The 20,275-nt window shown below is 46.0% G+C and overlaps 1 protein-coding gene across 1 annotated transcript in view; it reads left to right on the forward strand.

Annotated features, from left to right (window-relative positions):
* The window catches only part of CTNNA2 (catenin alpha 2), a gene marked incomplete at its 3' end in the record, with an annotated part of 719,772 nt that overhangs the window by 131,550 nt on the left and 567,947 nt on the right, over positions 1-20,275 (forward strand). The window contains exon 3 of the mRNA XM_015422279.1: positions 13,312-13,478. Coding sequence (XP_015277765.1) covers positions 13,312-13,478 — 167 coding nt within the window. The remainder of the gene's footprint in view (positions 1-13,311; positions 13,479-20,275) is intronic.

Genomic DNA, 20,275 nt, shown 5'->3' on the forward strand with positions numbered 1-20,275 from the left:
CAATAGCTAGCAATCCAAAACAGTCCAGTGGAGCCTGAGCAGTGGCTGTTGCCTTCTGACACACTTCCGGTGATGTCAGGGGGTGTGGCATATGCAAATAAGTTATTCTAATGAGTTATGTTAATGAGCCCCTGCACCTCTTTTTCTATGGACCCCTGTCTATATCTATCTGTCTGTCTGTCTGTCTATATTTGGTAGATAAAGGATTGGCTTGTCTGTGCCACAACTTTCACACTTGTGTACCTCTTGTACCATGGAGTTTGTTCCCCACACAAAAGCCAGGCAAATACACTTTATTTTTTTGGCCTACTTAGATCTCGTTGAGTCCAAATCTTAGCAAAACTAGCTCAATCAGAACAATTCCATATAAAGATATTTTAGCCTTTTATTTTAATCTGTTTTGAGATTTTTATTCCACCTTCTCCAGAGCAGGCTCAGGGCAGATCACAAGAAACTGAGTCCAAGACTTGTTACATAAAATCGCATTAAAATCATTAAAACAATAACCAATAAAAATGTAATGTACTCAGCTCAGGCCGCGTGGCCTGCTTAGGCTCCACACTGTCAGGAGCAAACATCGAGCTTTGGTCAAAGAGACAATGGACTATGCGGATCCTAGCCCGCATCAATCAGGGAGCTAGGTTCTCGACCGAGAGCCTATGGAACTCTCGGCCACTGTAAATAACCTATTGGGAAGTGGGGGGGGTGTTTTGGGTGGCGGTTTCCAGGGGAATATAAGCCGGCCTGCGAGCCGGCCAAGGCATCTTGTTCCTGATCGAATAAAGTACACTTTGCTGAAATCACTCTCCGTCTGCGTACTTTTCAAAAAACCAACCAGGTACTGACAAATCTAAATCTGTTAGATTCACAAGATGAAATGAAATGACCCTTTCAGCAGATTGGGAACTAAAGTTTTCTTTAGTTGCATTTTCTGGATAGGGGCCATTAGAGTATCTTCAGCCTCCTCTGGGATAAGATAAGATAAATTCTCTTAATGGCTCTTCACCTAATTTCTCCCTGAACTCCAACAGTCCATGCCTTTTCCTCTTTTCTTTTTTTTTAGGAATTTGGAGCCTGTTTCATAGCAATTGATCTTTGATCAAAGAGAAGTTCAAAGAGAGGAGGGGGAGGAAGGGAGGTTCTGCAGAGCTTCAGAATTTTGCTTTGTAGATGCTCAGGCAGGTAATGTCTTCCCAAACCTTTCTATATTCTTGTTAGAACACCACCATGTGGTGTGTAACATAAACACAATTGCAAGAGCAGAATTTAACAAAAGGGTACATTTATTATCTTCAAAGAGAAATGAAAGAGAAATTCCTCTTTTAAATGAGAAATAAGGTAAATCAGCGGCTAGGTCTGAAAGGTGGATTTCAGAATAAAGAATTCCCCTCCCCGTAACAACATTCATAGTTTCCTCCACACAGACACACTTTTGTCCTTTGATGCTCAGTTGGTCTCAGCGCCCCATCCATTCTCAAGCGTATTTAGGGTTTTGTTAGGCCCCGGTCACACCGGCCGGATAACGTGGGGGGGAGGCGTGGCTAATTGCTCCGGTGCAATTAGAGCCGCCAGAACGCGATCCGACGCATGGGCGGCAAACCACGGGTCCTGTCCTCCCCACTTGCACATTAACGGGAGGCTGGAGGGAAACGCAGTGCGCCGGCGCAATCACACCGCAGGAGTCTGGAGGCAGCTCGTGGCAAACCGTTTGCACTACATCTGAGGTACTGTTTATTGCACTTTTTCGGCGGTATGCCACGGGTTGGCTATGGGTGCGCTCCACTTGCCAGATGTTGCGGTGTGATCGTGCCTCGATAATCTGCCCACTACCTGTGGCTCTCCCGTGGCAAATTCGCAGTGTGACCGGGACCTTAGTTTATTTTTGAGCCTTCAAATCACAGCTGACTTATGACGACCTTGTAGGTTTCAGGGCAAGAGGTGGTCAGAGGTGGTTTTGACATTGCCTGACTCCACGTCATCATGACCTGGGTATTCTTTGGAAGCCATCCATCCAAATACTAGCCAGGGCCAACCCTGCTTAGCTTCTAAGATCTGACGAGATCAGGCTAGTCCGGGCTATATTTTGGTTAATTCGGAATGCCCTCTTTGTCTGCATATCCGAGGAGTCCCCCAAGTTGGTAGCGGCCTCTTCCCTTGTCTAGAAATGCCCCTATTTTGTGGCTTTCAACCACCACGTAGGAGTCAGTCATATTTGCTGTCAGATATAGATATGTTTACCTCTCCCTTTCCTTAGTGAACTTTATGACACTTAGTTATTAATGGTCTTAATTCAGTGTGTTCCTCTCTGATTTCATTCTTAAGATGATCTATCTTCCACACACCCCAACTATTCAGTCCTTGGAAACCTCTGCTTCATTTATCAGACTGTGTTTTGCAAAGTCAAACATACTATTGCAATATTTATTTTAATTTATTAATGCAGTGCTTCCAATAATAGATTGAAAATATAAATATTACTAGAATAAGCTTTTTACAAAGGGTGTGTGTGTGTGTATGCACATACCACCCAATTGAATCTGGCAAGTGAAGAAGGTAGTGAAGGAGAATAAGAGGCCAAATATCAAACGTTACCTGTATATTTACTGTTGTAGGAAAATGGGTGATGCATTTGACAATGCTAAGTCTATCCATCGAATCCACTTAGAAATCCTGCCCTGTTCTGAGGGAGAATAACGCTTCTGAGGATAGAAGAGTCTGCTTGTTCTTGCTCAGGTGACCTCCCCGCAACAACTTAGCTCAGTTTAGATTCAGGTGGGTAGCAGCCATGTTGGCCTGAACTGAAAGAGCAACGTTTGAGTCCAGCACCTTTAAGGCCAACAAAGTTTAATTCTGGGCAGTATTCCCTCTAAGCTGAGTTAGTGTGAGCCAGCTCACAGTTTTTTAGCCTCCGACTCACACATTTTTACCTTAGCTCAGGAAGGATGGCTCCGGAGCAAACTAAGGCAGCAGCCAAATCGCTCGCTCACAACTTTAATGTCAGGAGCTCACAAAGTAGCATTTTTGCTCACAACACAGCTGAGAGGGAACATTGATTCTGGGTATAAGCTTTTGTGTGCATATCTGAAGGTGTGCTTGCAGGCGGATGCTTATACACAAAATTAAACTTTGTTGGTCTTTTTTTTAAAATACGTTTTATTGAGTTTTTAGGGTATATAGAAATAGGAAAGGGGAAAGAAACAGAAGTAATAAGTCTTCTGCATGTAAATCTTCTCTATCATTTCACATTACAAAAGGATAGACTGTGAGGTTTTAGAAGTTCACAAAGGCTTCTTCATATTATAATACTAAGAAGTTCATATCTTTGTGTTTCTTTCTTATCCAATCATAAAAAGGAGTCCATTGTCCGACGGAGTCTTCTTCCATTTGCCCTTTTAACATGAAAGTCAATGTATCCATTTCCACACTTTCCATGATCTTCACTGTTAGATCTGTTCAGAAGGTATTGTTGGAAGTTTCCAAATGGATGCAAATAAAATTCTGGCTGCAGTTACTACATGAATTATAAAATATCTTTGTTGGTCTTAAAGGTGCCACTGAACTCAAATGGAATTCATTATGGCTAAATGTAAGCTGATTCATTATTGGCAAGATCAGTGTCAATCTGATAGCTTTCAAAGTAAAAAAAAAATCAATAGTATGTATTTAAATTAGTGTGTCAACTCTTCAACAAGAATGAACTTCTGTAGTACAGAAACATGACTCATAATTTGTTTCCAATCTTTCAAGGTTCAGAGATGAGATTAGTGAATTGAGCTTGGGAACTGGAGGCTCCGATCCTCCATAGCCCACCATAATGTCTATAGTGACAATGGATGTGTTCAAATGAACACATAAAAACTGCTTTATATTGAATCTGTCCATCAAGGTCTGTATTGTCTACTCAAACTGGCAGCGGATCTCTGGGGTCTCAGGTGGAGGTCTTCTTTCACATCACCTACTGCCTAGACCATCCATCCATCAAGGTCTGTATTATTTACTCAGACTGGCAGTGGCTCTCCAGGGTCTCAGGCAGAGGTCTTTCACATCACGAACCACCTGATCCCTTTGACTGGATATGCCAGGGATGGAACCTGGGACCTTCTGCATGCCAAGTAGATGCTCTTCCACTGAACCACAGCCCTTCCTAATAGTGGTGCTGGCAACCAAAGCTTCTGCAAGGAGTATTCATTATGGATATGACAGAGCTATTGGGGTAGGAACAATGGCCTGTCCAATCCAGTGACTGTTTCTCGACTTCTGAAAACACGAACACAAATATCCTCATTCCTTGTTCCCCATTATCAGCCGAACACCCTGAGGGGTTGGGATGGAAACACTGTGAATGCATCACCTTTCAGAGATCAGTGCTTGAAGAGCTCGGCTCTTCCTGTGTTAGATTTCACCAGGCCACCTGTGAAGGAGTTGTGGTATCTATAGTTTGTATGGCACTTTTCAAAATTCACTACCTTTCTCATCTTTGCAAAAAGTAGCAGGTGACAGACGGAGCTTGATACAGCGAATTGCTGAAGGCCAGTTTGGTAAGCCTTGCGTCCTGCAAGATCACCTACATCCAAACAGGTTTCTAGCCACTGCACTACACTGTATTGCAGGGGTCATTTCGTAGAAAAAGAGCTAGGGGAACTCATTAGCATAACTCATTAGCATATGCCACACCCCCTGACATCAGGGGCTCGGCGGTGGACCTGCAAGGCCGGTGGGAGTGCGAGGAAGCCCCGCCAAGGCCCTCCTTGGCCCCAGGCAGGCAGGGGTGGGGAGAGGCGGGGAGGAAGCAACTTACCCTCCCTCTTCTCCTGCCTCCTCCTGGCTGAATGAGGGCTGGAAGCGGGGCGGCCGGAAGCAGGGGGCGGGGCTTCATCGTGTGCCCCCCCCCCCCCGCACCTCACCCGGGGGAACTGCGATCCCCCACAATCCCCCCCGAAATGACCTCTGCTGACTTGTAAGAGGATTTATTTGGCCCTGCTCTGTTTCATGTCTTTGAACACACATGAGATTCCTTTATACTGAATCAGCCCATCATGGTCAGTATTGTCTACTCAGACTGGCTTTCCAGGGTCTCAGTCAAAGGTCTTCCATATCGCCCCCTACCTGAGGCTTTTACCTGGAGATAGCAGGGATTGCATTACCACTGCTCTACCAATGAGCCACAGCTCCTCTTGATTTGAAAATTATTTAGGGCCATATTGTCATCACTCACTACTGAATCCTTGAAATGCATAACATTCAAATTACTAGCATCCTGCCCTGCCCTTTCAAATTCTTGTTTTCATGCAGGGGAACTATTTTGCAATTTCACTGTCCTAATTCCAAAAATCCCAATTTTGGTTTGTGTACCCCTTGATTAGAAGCCAATGTTGGATCAGGCCAATGGCCCATCCAGTCCAACACTGTCACACGGTGGCCAAAAATACCAGGTGCCATCAGGAGGTGGGGCCAGGACACTAGAAGCCCTCTCCCTGTTGCCCTCCCCCCCAAGCTCCAAGAATACAGAGCATCACTTGCCCCAGACTGAGAGTTCCTATCTATACCTTGTGGCTAAGAGCCACTGATGGACTTCTGCTCCATATGCTTATCTAATTCTCCCTTGAAGCTGTCCATGGTTGTAGCCGCCACCACCTCCTGTGGCAGTGAATTCCATGTGTTAATCATTTCCATTTCCTTGTGCAGAATTTTTCATGTTAAATGTACAGTTTTCAACACTAGTTGCAGTCAATAGCATAAAAGCAAGGGACAAATTAGGAAAGCCAGCAACAAAAACAATGCGTGAAACAAAACAAAATCTCATAATGGCAGAAAATAGGAATGTGGTGTTTGATTTTGTTCATGAACTCTATTTTTTCCTACAAAGGGTGAGTATGTAATATTCTGACCACTGAGAACAAGGACATTTTTGTCACAACTATTCTATAGTTTGCTGCTCTCTAAAATTGGCACATTTTCTCTCTCTCCCATTTACAAAATTCTGTTGTAACTCTGCCTATGATGTTTTGATAGATCCAGGTGTCTTGAGTTCCTTATGTGGAAGAAAACAAGAAGTAACAGTAATAGGGACAGCTTCTTCCCTACCCAGTTTGAACCAGAGCTGAACTAACACGGCCTTTGCACTAGCTCGGCCTTCTGTAAGAAATTGGCTGTCAAATGAGGAGTAATTGGCCACATTGCTGTCCTCACAACCTGATATCATTGTGCTCTGCGTTGCCAACCATTGAATTGTGGCTGGCTATGGGTAAGGCTGATATGAGCTGGCAAAATCTGAGTGCAGACGAGGACATGGTGGCAGAGAGAAGGGATTACGGCAGCCAGAGGGCTAAGAACAAAATCGGTGTGATGTGGAATTAGGGCACCGCTTGCAGTGAGGATCTGTAGTCTGTTTTGGGAACACCAGGGTAGGGGAAATGGCAGCATTTCAGTTCACACAGGAAGTTTGCAAAACCAACACATCCTTGGCAAAAAATATTATTTTGGTGTAGGATTAAAATCATATTTTCGGGGAACCCATGTAGTCACTGGCGTGTTGTCATCTTTTCCCTGGGAACAAGGATAGATATAGACAGACAGTGAATTTCTGTTGTGTTCGTAACCTTTGCTTGCTGTTTATATTTTCTCATGTTTATCATTGTACATAAACAGTTAATTGTGTACCTTCTCCCTCTGAAAGTAAAAGTACCATCTCTCTCTGAAGGCATGGTATATAGATTAAAGGTGGGTAGCCGTGTTGGTCTGAACCAGCAGAACAAAGATTGAGTCCAGTGACACCTTTAAGATCAACAAAGTTTTTTTCAAGGTATAAGCTTTTATGTGTATGCATAAAGAAGAAATGCGTGCACATGAAAGGAGGGGGAGGTTGGATTCACTTGTAGTCTCAGAGCGGCTTATAATCTTCTTCCCTTCCTCTCCCCACAACAGACTCCCTGTGAGGTAGGTGGAACTGAGAGAGCTCTGAGAGAACTGCTCTTGAGAAAACCGCTCTAAGAGAACTGTGACTGACCCAAGATCATCCAACAGCTGCATATGGAGGAGTGGGGAATCAAACCTGGTTCTCCCAGATTAGAATCTATCACTCTTAACCATTACACCAAACTGGCTCTTATACCCAGGATAAATCTTTGTTGGTCTGAAAGGTGCCACTGGACTCAAACTTTGTTCCAAAGAAAATAGAGATAGAGATTTTGATAGTTTTTGTGTATGTGTTTTAAATCTAAGAGCGACTATTTTCTTTTGAGGGCCTATTATGTATGGGTGTTCTCCCTCGCTTCGACCATAAGAACATAAGAGACGCCAATGTTGGATCAGGCCAAAGGCCCATCCAGTCCAACACTCTGGGTGCGTTCCGACGGGGGCTTTCTGCCGGCATAAACTGCACCGGTTGGAACCGGTGCAGTTTATGCCGGCATAAACGCGATCATACTCACCCTCCATTTTGCGGATCCCTCCGTTGGACACCCGCTCACACGCTGCGGGCTTCGGCGTTTTTTTTTAAAGCAGTTTGAGCATGCGCATAGGCAGCCATTCAGAGTATGGCGATTTTTGCGCATGCTCAACCCTCCCCCATTACATTTAAACTTTAAAGGTAAGCACTTACCTTTAAAGTTTAAAGCCCAACCTGGCCTATTTTTAAGCACACGTTTTCTTTTGATATTGTTGTTCAAACCCCTCACATTAGTAGAAAGCAAATTCAATGTCCCTGCCATATTAGGTGATATTATAGTACACCTGAACAGCTAGACCTTGGATGATATTTGTACTAAAACTAAGTTTGCTCTGTTATGATATATACACAAAGATGTATCTATAACTCCAAATTTACACCAGTCAGTTAACATATACCGTAAAACCCCTAGAACAGATCACTCACTATAAGACCCGCAATTGGTGTTACACCAAGTGAGGATTCTTCACGTTACAACTAATGTCACCAAGATACACTTAAAATTAAAATAACGTTTTGCACCACTGTCCTAATAACTTTAATTTATCCGATAAAATTTAATGTAACTCACACACACACACGATAACTAATACCCAATTCCCTCTTGAAGCCGTCCATGCTTGTAGCTGCCACCACCTCCAGTGGCAGTGAATTCCATGTGTTAATCACTCTTTGGGTGAAGAAGGACTTCCTTTTATCCGTTCTAACCCGACGGCTCAGCAATTTCATGGAGTGCCCACGAGTTCTCGTATTGTGAGAAAGGAAGAAAAGCACCTCTTTCTCTACCTGCTCTATCCCATGCATAATCTTGTAAACCTAATGCGTGTCCAACAGGTTTTATCTGTCATTCTGCATTGATTTTTACTCCCTTCAGCACTCAGCTTGCTTTCTGGTCACTATTTCCCCCCAGGTTTTCTGAGAGTGCTTTTCTGCTGACTTTCCCTTTGTTTTGCTTCCAAGCCGAAGGTAATTTAAAAGCATACAGATTCCCTCAGATTCCCCCCCACACACCCTTTTGCTGCCCCTTGAAGGTCACTTCCCCGCCCACACTGAGGTCATTCTGCCCACTTTGCACCTTCCACGATCCATTGGTGCACAAGCTCCATTTGCCCCTCTATTTAATTTCTTTTTAGGTTTTTTTGACAAGCGTCATGAGTCTAGCGATATGAGTCAATCACTAGTCTCAGTTTGCTGAATGAAAATAACAAAACCGTGGGGAGTTTAAAAGGAGCTGTGCGAGGTTTAGTTCCCCGATGGTATTAACTTGAAAGGGGAATCTGAGAGGAGGCAAATGGCAGCGTCCCCTGGATGCTACTGCAGAGATGTGATAGGGTGATTGCATAAATTAAACAACAACAACAACAACAACAACAAACATTTGGACACCACCCCCATGTGTCACAAGTGACATTGCACCCCAACTTAGAAAAGTGTTGTTTTTTTTTAAATTGTAGCTGCAGAATAAATACACCAGAGGAAAAAGAATGGCATGTAAGGCGGGCACAGAATCTGAACTCAAAATTAAAGGCTTGCCACTCTGAAAATCTGTAGCATGATGTGGTTGCATAATGGACCGAAGTGTGGTTCTAAATATGGCCAACAAGAAAAACAGCAATAATGCCACACCAATCTCTTGTAACATTATAGCTTTATTCAAATTTCTTCAGGAGATTCACAGATTATAACAGCGATAATTATGCTTAAAAGCGGAGTACCAAGCAAAAGAAGTCTCAGTTGTAGTTGAATTTCAAATGACTCCAACTACTGTAAAGTTTATTTGCATTTCCATTTGTTCAGGGTTTTTTAAACTGAAATGCACTTTAGCTATTAAAAGCTACAGACATCAGGTTGGCTTGGCGAGTCTGTTCTCTGTTAAGTATCTCATGCAGAAACACACGCACAGGCACAGCCCCCGCCCTCCTTTCCGTTTCAGAACAGTGTGTGACTCTGAAATCTGCCGTGAAACACTTTTAATTTCATTTTATTACAGTTCTTAACAGAAGAACTCCAGGATATTAAAAAAAAGAGAGAGAGATACAGATTGGATTAATTAAGGCATAGATATGTCAGGCTGAAATGTTTGGCATTTGGGATAGTTGATACCTATTTTGTTCTCCAAATGTACAAATAATCTTCACAACAGAACATTGATGCTGAGTATAATAACAACACAATGTAACATGGTGTCTGCTGGAATCGGGAGGCTGCTGTTGTTCATAAGTTGAGGTAGTTGTGAAGAATATTTCTGTATGTATGCATTTCCTATGAACATTTTAGGGGGTCTTTAGTCAGCAAAATAACAACAACCAGGGGTCATTTTGTAGAAAAAGAGGTGCAGGAGCTCATTAGCATAACTTATTAGCATAACATTTGCAGATGTCACACCCCCTGACATCACCGGAAGTATGTCAGAAGGCAACACCCACTGGACTGTCCACTGGACTGTTTTGGATTGCTAGCTATGGGGGGACGACGCGCAGATCTGCCCTCACAGAGGAGGGAGAGCTTGTACCTGAAGGCAGGCGGGGGGGGGGCGGTGTTCTGCAACTTACCTGGCTGCTTCTTGCTCCTCATGGCCCGACCGAGGGCTGCTGGGAGAAGGGGGCGGGGCTTGTTGCATGTGCCTGCCCCCTGAGCGCCTTACTGCCGGAGCTCTGCTCCTGTGTGCTCCTGCAGGGAATGACACAACAACCTATTCTTTTGCTTTGATTATGACCATTTTGAAGCAAAGCAGCTGAGAAAGGGAGTCAAACTGACCTGAAGGGAAAGGGTTAAACACTCCCTCCCCCCAATCTCTACTCTAATTTGATTCACAACCTTTAGTTGCATTTCTTTAAAAAAAACCTGGGGGAGACCCGTTTTGCATCTCCTCAAATCTGATCCCATTTGGCCTTCAGGGGAACCCTTTTCATGTAAAATTAGTAGAACCGTTTAAGTAGGCTTGTAACTGAGATCTTACCAACAATGGAGTGCCAAAACAATGGAGTGCCAAAACGCTTGCTTGTCCTTTGGAGGAAGGTTCTTCTTACGCTTGGTATGAAGACTTACCTGCCCTGTTGCTGCTGCTGCTGTTATTTAGGGTTGCCAATTCTGGGTTGGGAAATACCTGGGAATTTGGCCGGGGTTGGGCCCGGGGAGTGTGGGGTTTGGGGAGGGTTTGGGACATCAGAGGGGTATCATGCCATAGTAGGGTTGCCAAGTCCTACGCTGGAGGCGGGGCCACGACCGTCCGAGGGAAAATCATAGAGTTTTCCCTCGAATGACCGTGGCCCCGCCTCCAGTGTGCCCGGCGTGGTTGCGTCAGTTCCGGGTGACGTGCACGTTCCATACTTTGGAGGTGGGGTTCCCCCCCGGGGCCCGATCCACCGGCAGCGGGGAACAGGCCTCTGGGGTGGGGTTTTCCCCACCCCCCGGGGGGACTTGGCAAGCCTATGCCATAGAGTTCCCTCTCCAAAGTAGCTGTTTTCCTCAGAGAAACTGTAGTTTGGTGATCCGTTAAAATTCTGGGATATCTCTAGACTCCACCTAGAGGATGGGAATCCTGCATTTTGGATGGGGTATTCTTAGTGCTGTTAGTGGGGCGTCTGAAGCCATGTGCCGGCATTACAGTTGGATGTACATGTATCGGGATGCTGGTACCATATGGGATATGCATTTAATCTCCCAGTCCTAGGCATCAGCCACTGTACTGAGTATCCAACAGGTAAGACCGGTCGAGTAGGTTTTGGAGCCAACCAGGGGAAACACTGGCTTTTCCTAATAGCTTTCGGGCACAGATATGGCCCCCAAGATGGCTACCGCTGCCAGCTAGTATTTTTTTAAATATTTCTACCTAGGTTCCTATGGGCATTTATCAGTCCTCGAGCTAAAATCAGTGAGCCCTGGCCCCTGGGATTCTCTTCCATCATAGCAATGAGCTGCCAGATGAGATCAGGGCCCTGCGGGACCTTCTGCGAGTTCCGCAGGGCCTGTAAAACGGAGCTCTTCCACCAGGCCTTTGGAGCCACTGCCACCACTAACAACTGACAGCTTGAGATGGAATGTGTCCCCCCTCTGGGATTTCTGACGGCAGCCTGAGCCAGCCGCCTAAGAAAACCAAAAAGCTGACTGTGAAGAGAGAAAACTGTGCAACAACTACCGCTGTGAAATTATTGAAATTAACGATACTAGCAATTTATTATATTATATTTATAGTTTAAATGGTTTTAGAATTGTCTAATTATTTAATTGCTGTTAATGTATTTGATGTGTATTGTAAAATTTTAGGTCGTTTTATGCGGTAGCTCAAGTGGTTAAGATGCTGAACTGCAGGCTGTGGAAGGTCGGTAGTTCAGCAGTTCGAGACCCGAGTGTGCCGCATGACAGTGAGCTCCTGTCTCTAGTCCCGGCTCCTGCCAACCTAGCAGTTCGAAAGCAAGAAATTGCAAGTAGATAAATAGGTACCACTTCAGTGGGAAGGTAACAGCGTTCCGTGCGCCCTGGTGTTTAGTCATGCCGGCCACATGACCACGGAAATGTCTTCGGACAGCGCTGGCTCTTTGGCTTTGAAACGGAGATAAGCACCGCAACCCTAGAGTCGGATTCTACTGGCTTTCGAGCAAGGGAACTTTTACCTTTATGTAAGCTGCCCTGGGCCAGGAGGGCGGTGTAGAAATTAAATAGATACAGGGGTCATTTCCTGCAGGAGCGCACAGGAGCGGAGCTCCGGCAGTAAAGAGCCCAGGGGGCGGGCAAACCCCCCCCCCAATAGCTAGCAATCCAAAAGAGTCCAGTGGAGCCTGAGCGGTGGGTGTTGTCTTCTGACACACTTCCAGTGATGTCAGGGGGTGTGGCATATGCAAACAAGTTATGCTAATAAGTTATGCTAATGAGCTCCTGCACCTCTTTTTCTTCAAAATGATCCCTGGATGGATGGATGGATGGATGGATGCATGGACGGACGGATGGATATGGTAGATCATTAGCCCTATCTGCCAATTGTAGACTGCCTTCTTGCAAACACTTTGTAGGTTGGTGGCTAAAGACCGTTCATAAGATCAGGCTGTTGGTGACAAATTTAATTGCTCTTAATTGCTGAATATCTGACTTTGGTTTTAAAAACATCAGAAGAACCCTGCTGGATCAGACCAGTGGCCCATCTAGTCCAGCATCCTGTCTCACACAGTGGTCAGCCAATTCCTCTGGACGGCCAACAACGGGGTGGAGAGGCCGAGGCCTTCACTTGATACAAACATAAGAAGAGTCCTGCTGGATCAGACCAGTGAGGGGCCATCTAGTCCAGCCTCCTGTCTCACACAGTGGCCAACCAGTTCCTCTGGAGGGCCAACAACAGGGCAGAGAGGCTGAGGTCTTCCCCTGATGTTGCCTTCTGGCTCTGGGATACAGAGGATTAGTGCCTCTTAACATGGAGGTTCCTCTCAGCCACCATTGGTAGTAGTCATTGGTAGACTTATCCTCCATGAATCTATCTAATCCCCTTTTCAAGAAGTTTATTTCTGTGGCTAAGTGTTCCCTCTAAGCTGAGTTAATGTGAGCTAGCTTACAGTTGTCTAGCCTCCGGCTCACACATTTTTTTCTTAGCTCAGGGAGGATGGCTCCAGAGCAAACTAATTTATGCAGTAGCCAAATCGCTCACTCACAACTTTAATGCCAGTAGTTCACAAAGTAGAATTTTTGTTCACAGGACTCCATAGCTTAGAGGGATCATTGGCTATCACTGCATCCCCTGGTAGTGAATTCTACATTTTAATCACCCTCTGTTCTAAAAGAACTTCAGTATGCTACTCCCCATACGGAATAACCGAACATCTTGTCTGATCATCTCTTTGTTTTGTTTGTTTCCATATGCTTGTATTGCCCCATAGGTGAAACAATGAGAATTGCTTCGTCAGAATTTGCCGACGATCCCTGTTCCTCCGTCAAGCGTGGCACCATGGTCCGAGCGGCCCGCGCCCTGCTGTCAGCTGTCACTCGCTTGCTCATCCTGGCCGACATGGCGGATGTCATGAGACTCCTGTCTCACCTGAAAATTGTAAGATTTCTTAAATTTGCTACCCTCTGGTTTGTTGAGTGTGCAATGTATGCTGGTTTATAGTGGTATGCATTAACACCAGGGCTATTTTTGGGCAGGAGCGCACAGGAACGGAGTTCCGGCTGGCTTCAGAGTTGGCCATGCCCACTACAGCCAAAACCTCTGCGTGTGTGGCTACAGAGGGAAGGCCTGGAGAGCGATCCCCCCGGCGACTCTGAGGCGGGGCGGCCAGGGGGGGCCCTGGAATGATCGGGGAAGAATTTAAATGCCTCCCCGTGCCTTCCCTGGCCTGTCCAAGGGCCAGCTTGCCTGGACGCCCGCAGCCACAGGGCACCCGGGTAAACCAAGGGAAGGCAGTGCCACTGCTCTTGAAGGCCATGCTGGGTTAAAGTTTCATAAATGCGTTTTCATATATGCAGAGACGATGTCTGAGGTGTTTATTTTTTAAATCTCTGCCACATTGTGCACTGACGCAGTATATATTGGATCCTTGCTACCACTTGAAAATGTCGCTTGGGGTGCTTTCTTTGGTGCTGTTGTCTTTCCGGTGTTGTGTTACTGTTGTCTGATATTGGTCATGTGTATACCTTAAAAAGAATGCATGGCCCTACTTGGCCTTGCGTAGCTTATATGTAGTAGGTGCAGATAAGAATCAGTTTGCTTTTCCAGGCAGCCCTGTGGCATGCAGAAGCTGTAGACTACCCCCCTCTTGTGGTAGACTCAGAACAATTCAGTTTTCTTACTCGTGAAAAAATTGAATGCATCTAAACTTTGATTGAAGCTAGAAACAGTAAGTGCTTAATGAATCATCACAGATAGAGGGGGAGAAGTAAGCCGCAGAGGAATTATAGAATAGCGGAAAGATTTACTGTGGGTTTTTATTTGGTTTGCCGCTGCCTGCCTTCGTGCCTGCAGAGGCATATAACAAAATGCTTTGTAATTGGAACTAACCATAGTAATGATTGATTTCCCCCTCCCCCCCATTCCTCTCCATATCCACATGTTGCAGATCGATGGGGGGGGAAAAGAGATCTGCTTGGGCAGACAGGACTGAGCAAAAATGTTTCCAAAATCTGGCCTCTCTTCTTGATCCAGGGCATAACAGGTGTGCCGCCCTTCTCTTTCCTTGGCCTCAAATTGTGATGGGATGTTGTTCCTCAGGCCGTGATGCATGACAGCTTTTATCTTGAAGGGAGATCCACGTAGGCAAATTTGAATTTGCACAAATTAGGTTCTATAATGGAAAATGCCAAGTCCTTTCCTGCAGGGAAGACGCCAACGCTGTGCTTAAACAAATTTCAATGCTGTCCTGCTAAAATGTCAGCACATTACCCCATAAATATGTGCATAGTAAGTAAGGTGCTCCTTGAATACGTGACAGTGATTTCCAATTTGTAATGCGCACCGACCTGGTTTGGGTGACATGGCAGACTTGACAAGGTATTCTTTTGGGCGAGCACTTGTTTGTGGCTTTGTAAAGCACTCTTTAGGAGGACACAGTGGCTTAGTGGTTAAGACGCTGAACTGCAGACTGGAAGGCCAGTAGTTCAGCAGTTCGAGACCCGTTTCCTTCCCCATATTCGGTTACACTGATTTTGGAATGGCGCTGATCACAGGGAGGAAGCATTCTCACAACCGTTTCCTCTGCACAGTCTCTCCTGCGGATGAACCCGGGGATCGTGTGGTGTTAAGGGATGGGTCAGCATGCTTATTCCCTTCCTTTCCACTTGCTTGGTCAATGTCTGGGACGGTCCCGAGCACTGGGCTACTCTTTCTGAACACCGGCCACATGACCACGGAGATGTCTTCGGGCAGCACTGGCTCTTCGGCTTGGAAATGGCGATGAGCACCGCACCCTAGAGTCGAATTCGACTGGCTTTCGAGCAAGGGAAACCTTTGCCTTTACTAAAGCCTACTGAATGTGCGTGAAAGGAGAGCAGGATCAAGCACCCTCCCCTAGCTTCCATGCAGTTTCCTGGACATCTGCAGGAGCAATTGCACGGAATAAGTGGCCACCCAAAGTCTCCTTCCCCATATTCGGTGACACTGATTTTGGAATGGCGCTGATCACAGGGAGGAAGCATTCTCACAACCGTTTCCTCTGCAGTCTCTCCTGCGGATGAACCCGGAGATTGTGCGGTGTCAAGGGACGGGTCAGCATGCTTACTCCCTTCCTTCCCACTTGCTTGGTCAATGCCTGGTGCGGTCCCGAGCACTGGGCTACTCTTTCTGATCATCTGTCGTCCTCCCTGTGATCAGCGCCAGTGTCAGTAGAAGGAACGTTGCAGAGTCCACCTCTGAAAAATATTTCTGTGGCCCTTATATCAGTCTACAGGCTTCATGAAGGGGGGAAAAAAGTTGACAGCATCTCTTATTGGGGCTGGAATGTTTTGCTTTATTCTCGCTTCACAAGTTAGCTTCAAGACACCACAGCAGAGGTGTCAAACTCATTTGTTACAAGGGCTGGATCGAACATAAATGCTACTTTGTTGGGCTAGGCCTTGTGTGCCATAAAATGTAATAACCAAGGGTCATTTCCTGCTGGAGCCCCCCTCCCCACCCAAGTGGTGCTCCGGCAGTAAGGAGCCATGGCCCTGCCCCCCACCCAGGGATAACCTCCAAAGGGGGGGTGTTTAAATGCCTGGGTTCCCTGCCCGATCCTCTCCAGGTGCCCCACAGCCGCTGCCATGAGGAGAAGATCCCAGGGCACCTGGAGAAGATCGGGCAGGGAACCCAGACATGTCTGCCTCTCTGCCCTTCCTGTCTCCAGCCAGCCCACCATGGTGGGTTGGCTGGGGAGGGGAAGGGGAAACCAACAATAAAACTTTCTTCAATAAAACCAACAATAAAACTTTCTTCAAATACATTAGAAGCAGGAAACCAGTCAGGGAGGCAGTGGGGCCCTTGGATGACCAAGGGGTAAAAGGAGTACTGAAGGATGATAGGGAAATGGCTGAGAAGCTAAATGCATTTTTTGCCTCTGTCTTCACTGTGGAAGATGAGAAGTGCTTGCCCACTCCAGAACCGCTGATTTCGGGAATGCAAACGAGTTATGCAAATGAGCTCCTGCACCTTTTTTTTTTGTAGAAGTGTAACATCCTGCCAAACTGACGCTAAACAATAAAGAATAGTATAATAAAATTTATAAAGTATATTGTCTTTCTTAAAGGTGGTAACCACGTATAGTACTTATTTTCAGTACAAGAAATGCTGTTATACAGTAAGAGAATCTCCCTTATATATAAAAGCCGAATGGTGGTGGCACTTCTCTAGAACATTCCACACGCTCCGGAATTGGTTGGCACCCTGGTGTGTCACTCAGATTCTGTCCCTATCCTTTGGCTGTATTGCTTGAGTCTCGCCTCCAACGTTCTAAACAGTTTGCTGTTCCTCTCCCCCCATAGCCAGTCAGAACACAGAGGTTATTTGCATATGCAGCCTTATTGGCCTTTGCCTCGGAACACAGAGGTCGTTTGTATATGTGACTTGATTGTCTTTTGCCTCTAACATTCTAAACAGTTTGCTGTTCTGAGGTAAAATGTGTCCAATCTCCAGGTGAGGGCTGGAGATCACTCAGAATTACAACTACTTCTAGATGGCAGAGATCAGTGAGAAAATGGTGGGCTCTGAATCTTTATATGCTGCTGAGGTGGCCCCCGTATGACAGCCAATGTGACGTAGCAGTCAGGGCTTCAGAGCATGGGAGAGGCTGCAGGTGTGTGGGGGGGTGGAAAGCTGAAGAGTGAGGGGGAAATAAAGGTAGGTTGATGATTGGCTGGGAAGGAGATAGGGTTGCCAACTCCAGGTGGGAAATTACTGGAGATGTGAGGGATGGAGCCTGGAGAGGGTGAGGTTTCAGGAGGGGTGGTACCTCGGATAGGTACAAAGCCAAAGACTCCACCCTTCAAACCAACTATTCCCTTTTGGGGAACCATTGTTGCCAGTCTCCAGGTGAGGGCTGAAGATCATTCAAAATTACAACTGTTCTTTAGGTAGCAGAGATCAGTTCCTCTGGAGAAAATGGTGGACTCAGTGTCATTATACCCTGCTGAGGTCGCCACAGCAAATTGACACTGAGTGTCCAAGGCCGGGCCACCCGCCCAGAGCCTCTTTCTAGAGGTCGTTGTATTTATTTCCACAACGGGCCTTTTTCCTAGTCACTCTATAATGTTCATATCACCAGTACAAGCAGTGCTGCTATACAGTAACATAATCACTCTATAATACTGGATTTTTGGATTTTGATTGCTACACAATTGAGTTCTGATACCTTGATTTTTATGTAGTCCTCTATTACATGTTTGAATAGGTTCCTTGTTGTGATAGTATATGTTGTGATATTATAGAGTGACCCCCTTACTGTTTAACAGCATATCATGTATTGAAAATAAGTGCTATACGTGGTTATCATCTTTGAGAAAGACAATGTACTTTATAAATTTTATTATAATGCATTTTATTATTTAGGGTCAGTTTGGCATGATGATACACTTCTTGTGGTTATCCAATTGTATTGTGATTCTCCCCCTCCCTTGTTGTGGACCCACCATAAAATGTAATGCCAGGTACTTGAGATATAAACTTTATAAATTACACAGGCAAACCCAGTTAACAATATTATTTTTTCTCAAAATACAAACAAAAGCAGTTGATTCCTAGGAGTGAAAGCAGTTGCTTTGCTGGGGAATCCACAAAAGCCCCAATAAATGTATTTAATCACATGCAAAACTAGAGTTTTTCCAAGGGATACCTTAAGAGGGGGGTATGTTACTCTGAGAAGCCTGTAATGGGCCATTCCGGACAGGCAGTGGCAGTGCGGCGCTGCAAGACCTGGAGAAGCTGACGTCATCTAGCCAAGCCGAAGTGAATATGCCGACAGAACACGTCTGACCCTGCAGCTGAGCAAACCCTCGCCGACTGTGAATGTGTGTGATTTAAAAGATATATGTTGTCCTCCCTTACCCCCATAAATCATTGTTAGTCCCGCATTGAAGGAGTAACTGTAAACCGCTCAGAGCCAGCAAGCTCTGCAGGATTGAGCAATTAATAAATTGAAAGATGATGATGATGATGATGATTACATTTCCTTACAAATTAGTTACTTTTGTGTATATAACACTTTTAGGAAATAAGTCATTCTTCCTTGAAAGTAAATAATGTAGTTTTTCATCACCCCTCTCCAAATGTCCAGCCTCAGCAGCTGAGCATGGCTACGATCCGTCTCTTGCTCTTTGTTTCCTCCCCCCCTCCTACTTCTGAGGATCTCAAGAAGGCATAGCAGACTTCCCCCTCCATTGCCCCATCCCCGCCCAAAACAGCAATGCTGTGAGGTGTTCCAGGCTGAGTGACCAGCCCCAGGTGACCCAGATGACTGGATCCTGGCTCAGGAGGAGGGCGGGTCTGAACCCGGCTCTCCCAGATCCCCTCCTGCATTTCCCACAGAAGTGGCAGGGTTGAGAGGAAGGCCTGATGGGGAGCTTGTTTCCTAAACCTCCAAGGGGTGCTTTTTGCCCTTCCATGACCCCTTTTCCTTCATGGGCTGAGAACAGGTGTGGGGGAGAAGGGAAGTTGCTGTCCCCCACCCTCCCTGACACTCCCCCCTTTCCCCCTTCACTCCTGAGGCCAGGACACCTTTCCCCTCCGAGTGGCACACACCATTCATTCCAGTTGCCTCCCAATCCATGCACTGGCTCTTCTCTTCCTCTCTCCTCTGCCGGCCCTGTCCCTTTCTCCGCCTTCAGTGCTATTTCCCCCACACTATTTTACCTCAGCCTCATACTCCTGCCCTCTGGCAGTTTTCTTTCTGTTTCTTGACAGCTTTGGCCACACACACCTCACAGAGTGCACTGTGTGCCCCCCCCCCCCCAGCCGCCTTTCTGCTATAAAACTTAGTTATTCTTTGGCAGGGAAGGAGGATTTTGGGAAGACCGTTAGCTTGCCTGTCTCTGTACTGTTTACAATAGCAGGGTCTCAGGCAGAGGTTTCTCTCAGTCCCACTTCCTAAGACCATTCGAGATGCTGAAGATTGAATCGGAGTCCTTCTTCAAGGAAAGGATGTGCTCTGCCACTGAGACATGGCACATCCCTGGCATGCTCTCTGATTTTTGTGTTTAACCCAGGAAATCATTATAGTCACAGTTCATGGTAGAGCTAGATTCGAGTCCTGTAGCACTTTTCTTTTTCTTTTTGCTGTCAATCACCTTAGAGACCAACAATATTTTCAGGGTCTCTCCTTTAGAGATTTCAATCTCCCTTCATCAGATACAAGTAGGCAGGGCTATTTTTGGGCAGTAACGCACAGGAACGGAGTTCCGGCTGGCTCCTGAGTTGGCCACGCCCAGCAGGAGCTCATTAGCATAACAGGCCACACCCAACAGCAGGAACTCATTAGGATTGGCTACATTAGGGGTGTGTGGCCTAACATGCAAAGGAGTCCCTGCTACAAAAAAAGCCCTGGGTTTTGACAACAAACAAGGTAAACAGAATAAGAAGCAAAAGGTGGGTGTGGCTGGATGAGCACACTTCTGGTAACATGGGTGTGTGGCCTAATAGGCTAATGAGCTGTACTATCAGGGGTGTGGCCTAATATGCTAATGAGTTTCTGCTGTTGGGTATGGCCTATTATGCTAATAAGTTCCTGGTGGGCTTTTTCTTCAAAAAAAGCCCTGCAAGTAGGGATGGAGATCCCCAAGCTGTTATATGCCATTTGGAAGGCCTGAGGGGCTGTTGCAAAGCATGAAGTCAGGTTTAGGGGTGGACGGTTCATTCCGGTTCATGGTTTGTGGGACATGAGCTTT

This window comes from Gekko japonicus, unplaced genomic scaffold, assembly GCF_001447785.1.
Source record: "Gekko japonicus isolate JY-2015 unplaced genomic scaffold, Gekko_japonicus_V1.1 scaffold570, whole genome shotgun sequence".
NCBI classification, from domain to species: Eukaryota; Metazoa; Chordata; class Lepidosauria; order Squamata; family Gekkonidae; genus Gekko; species Gekko japonicus.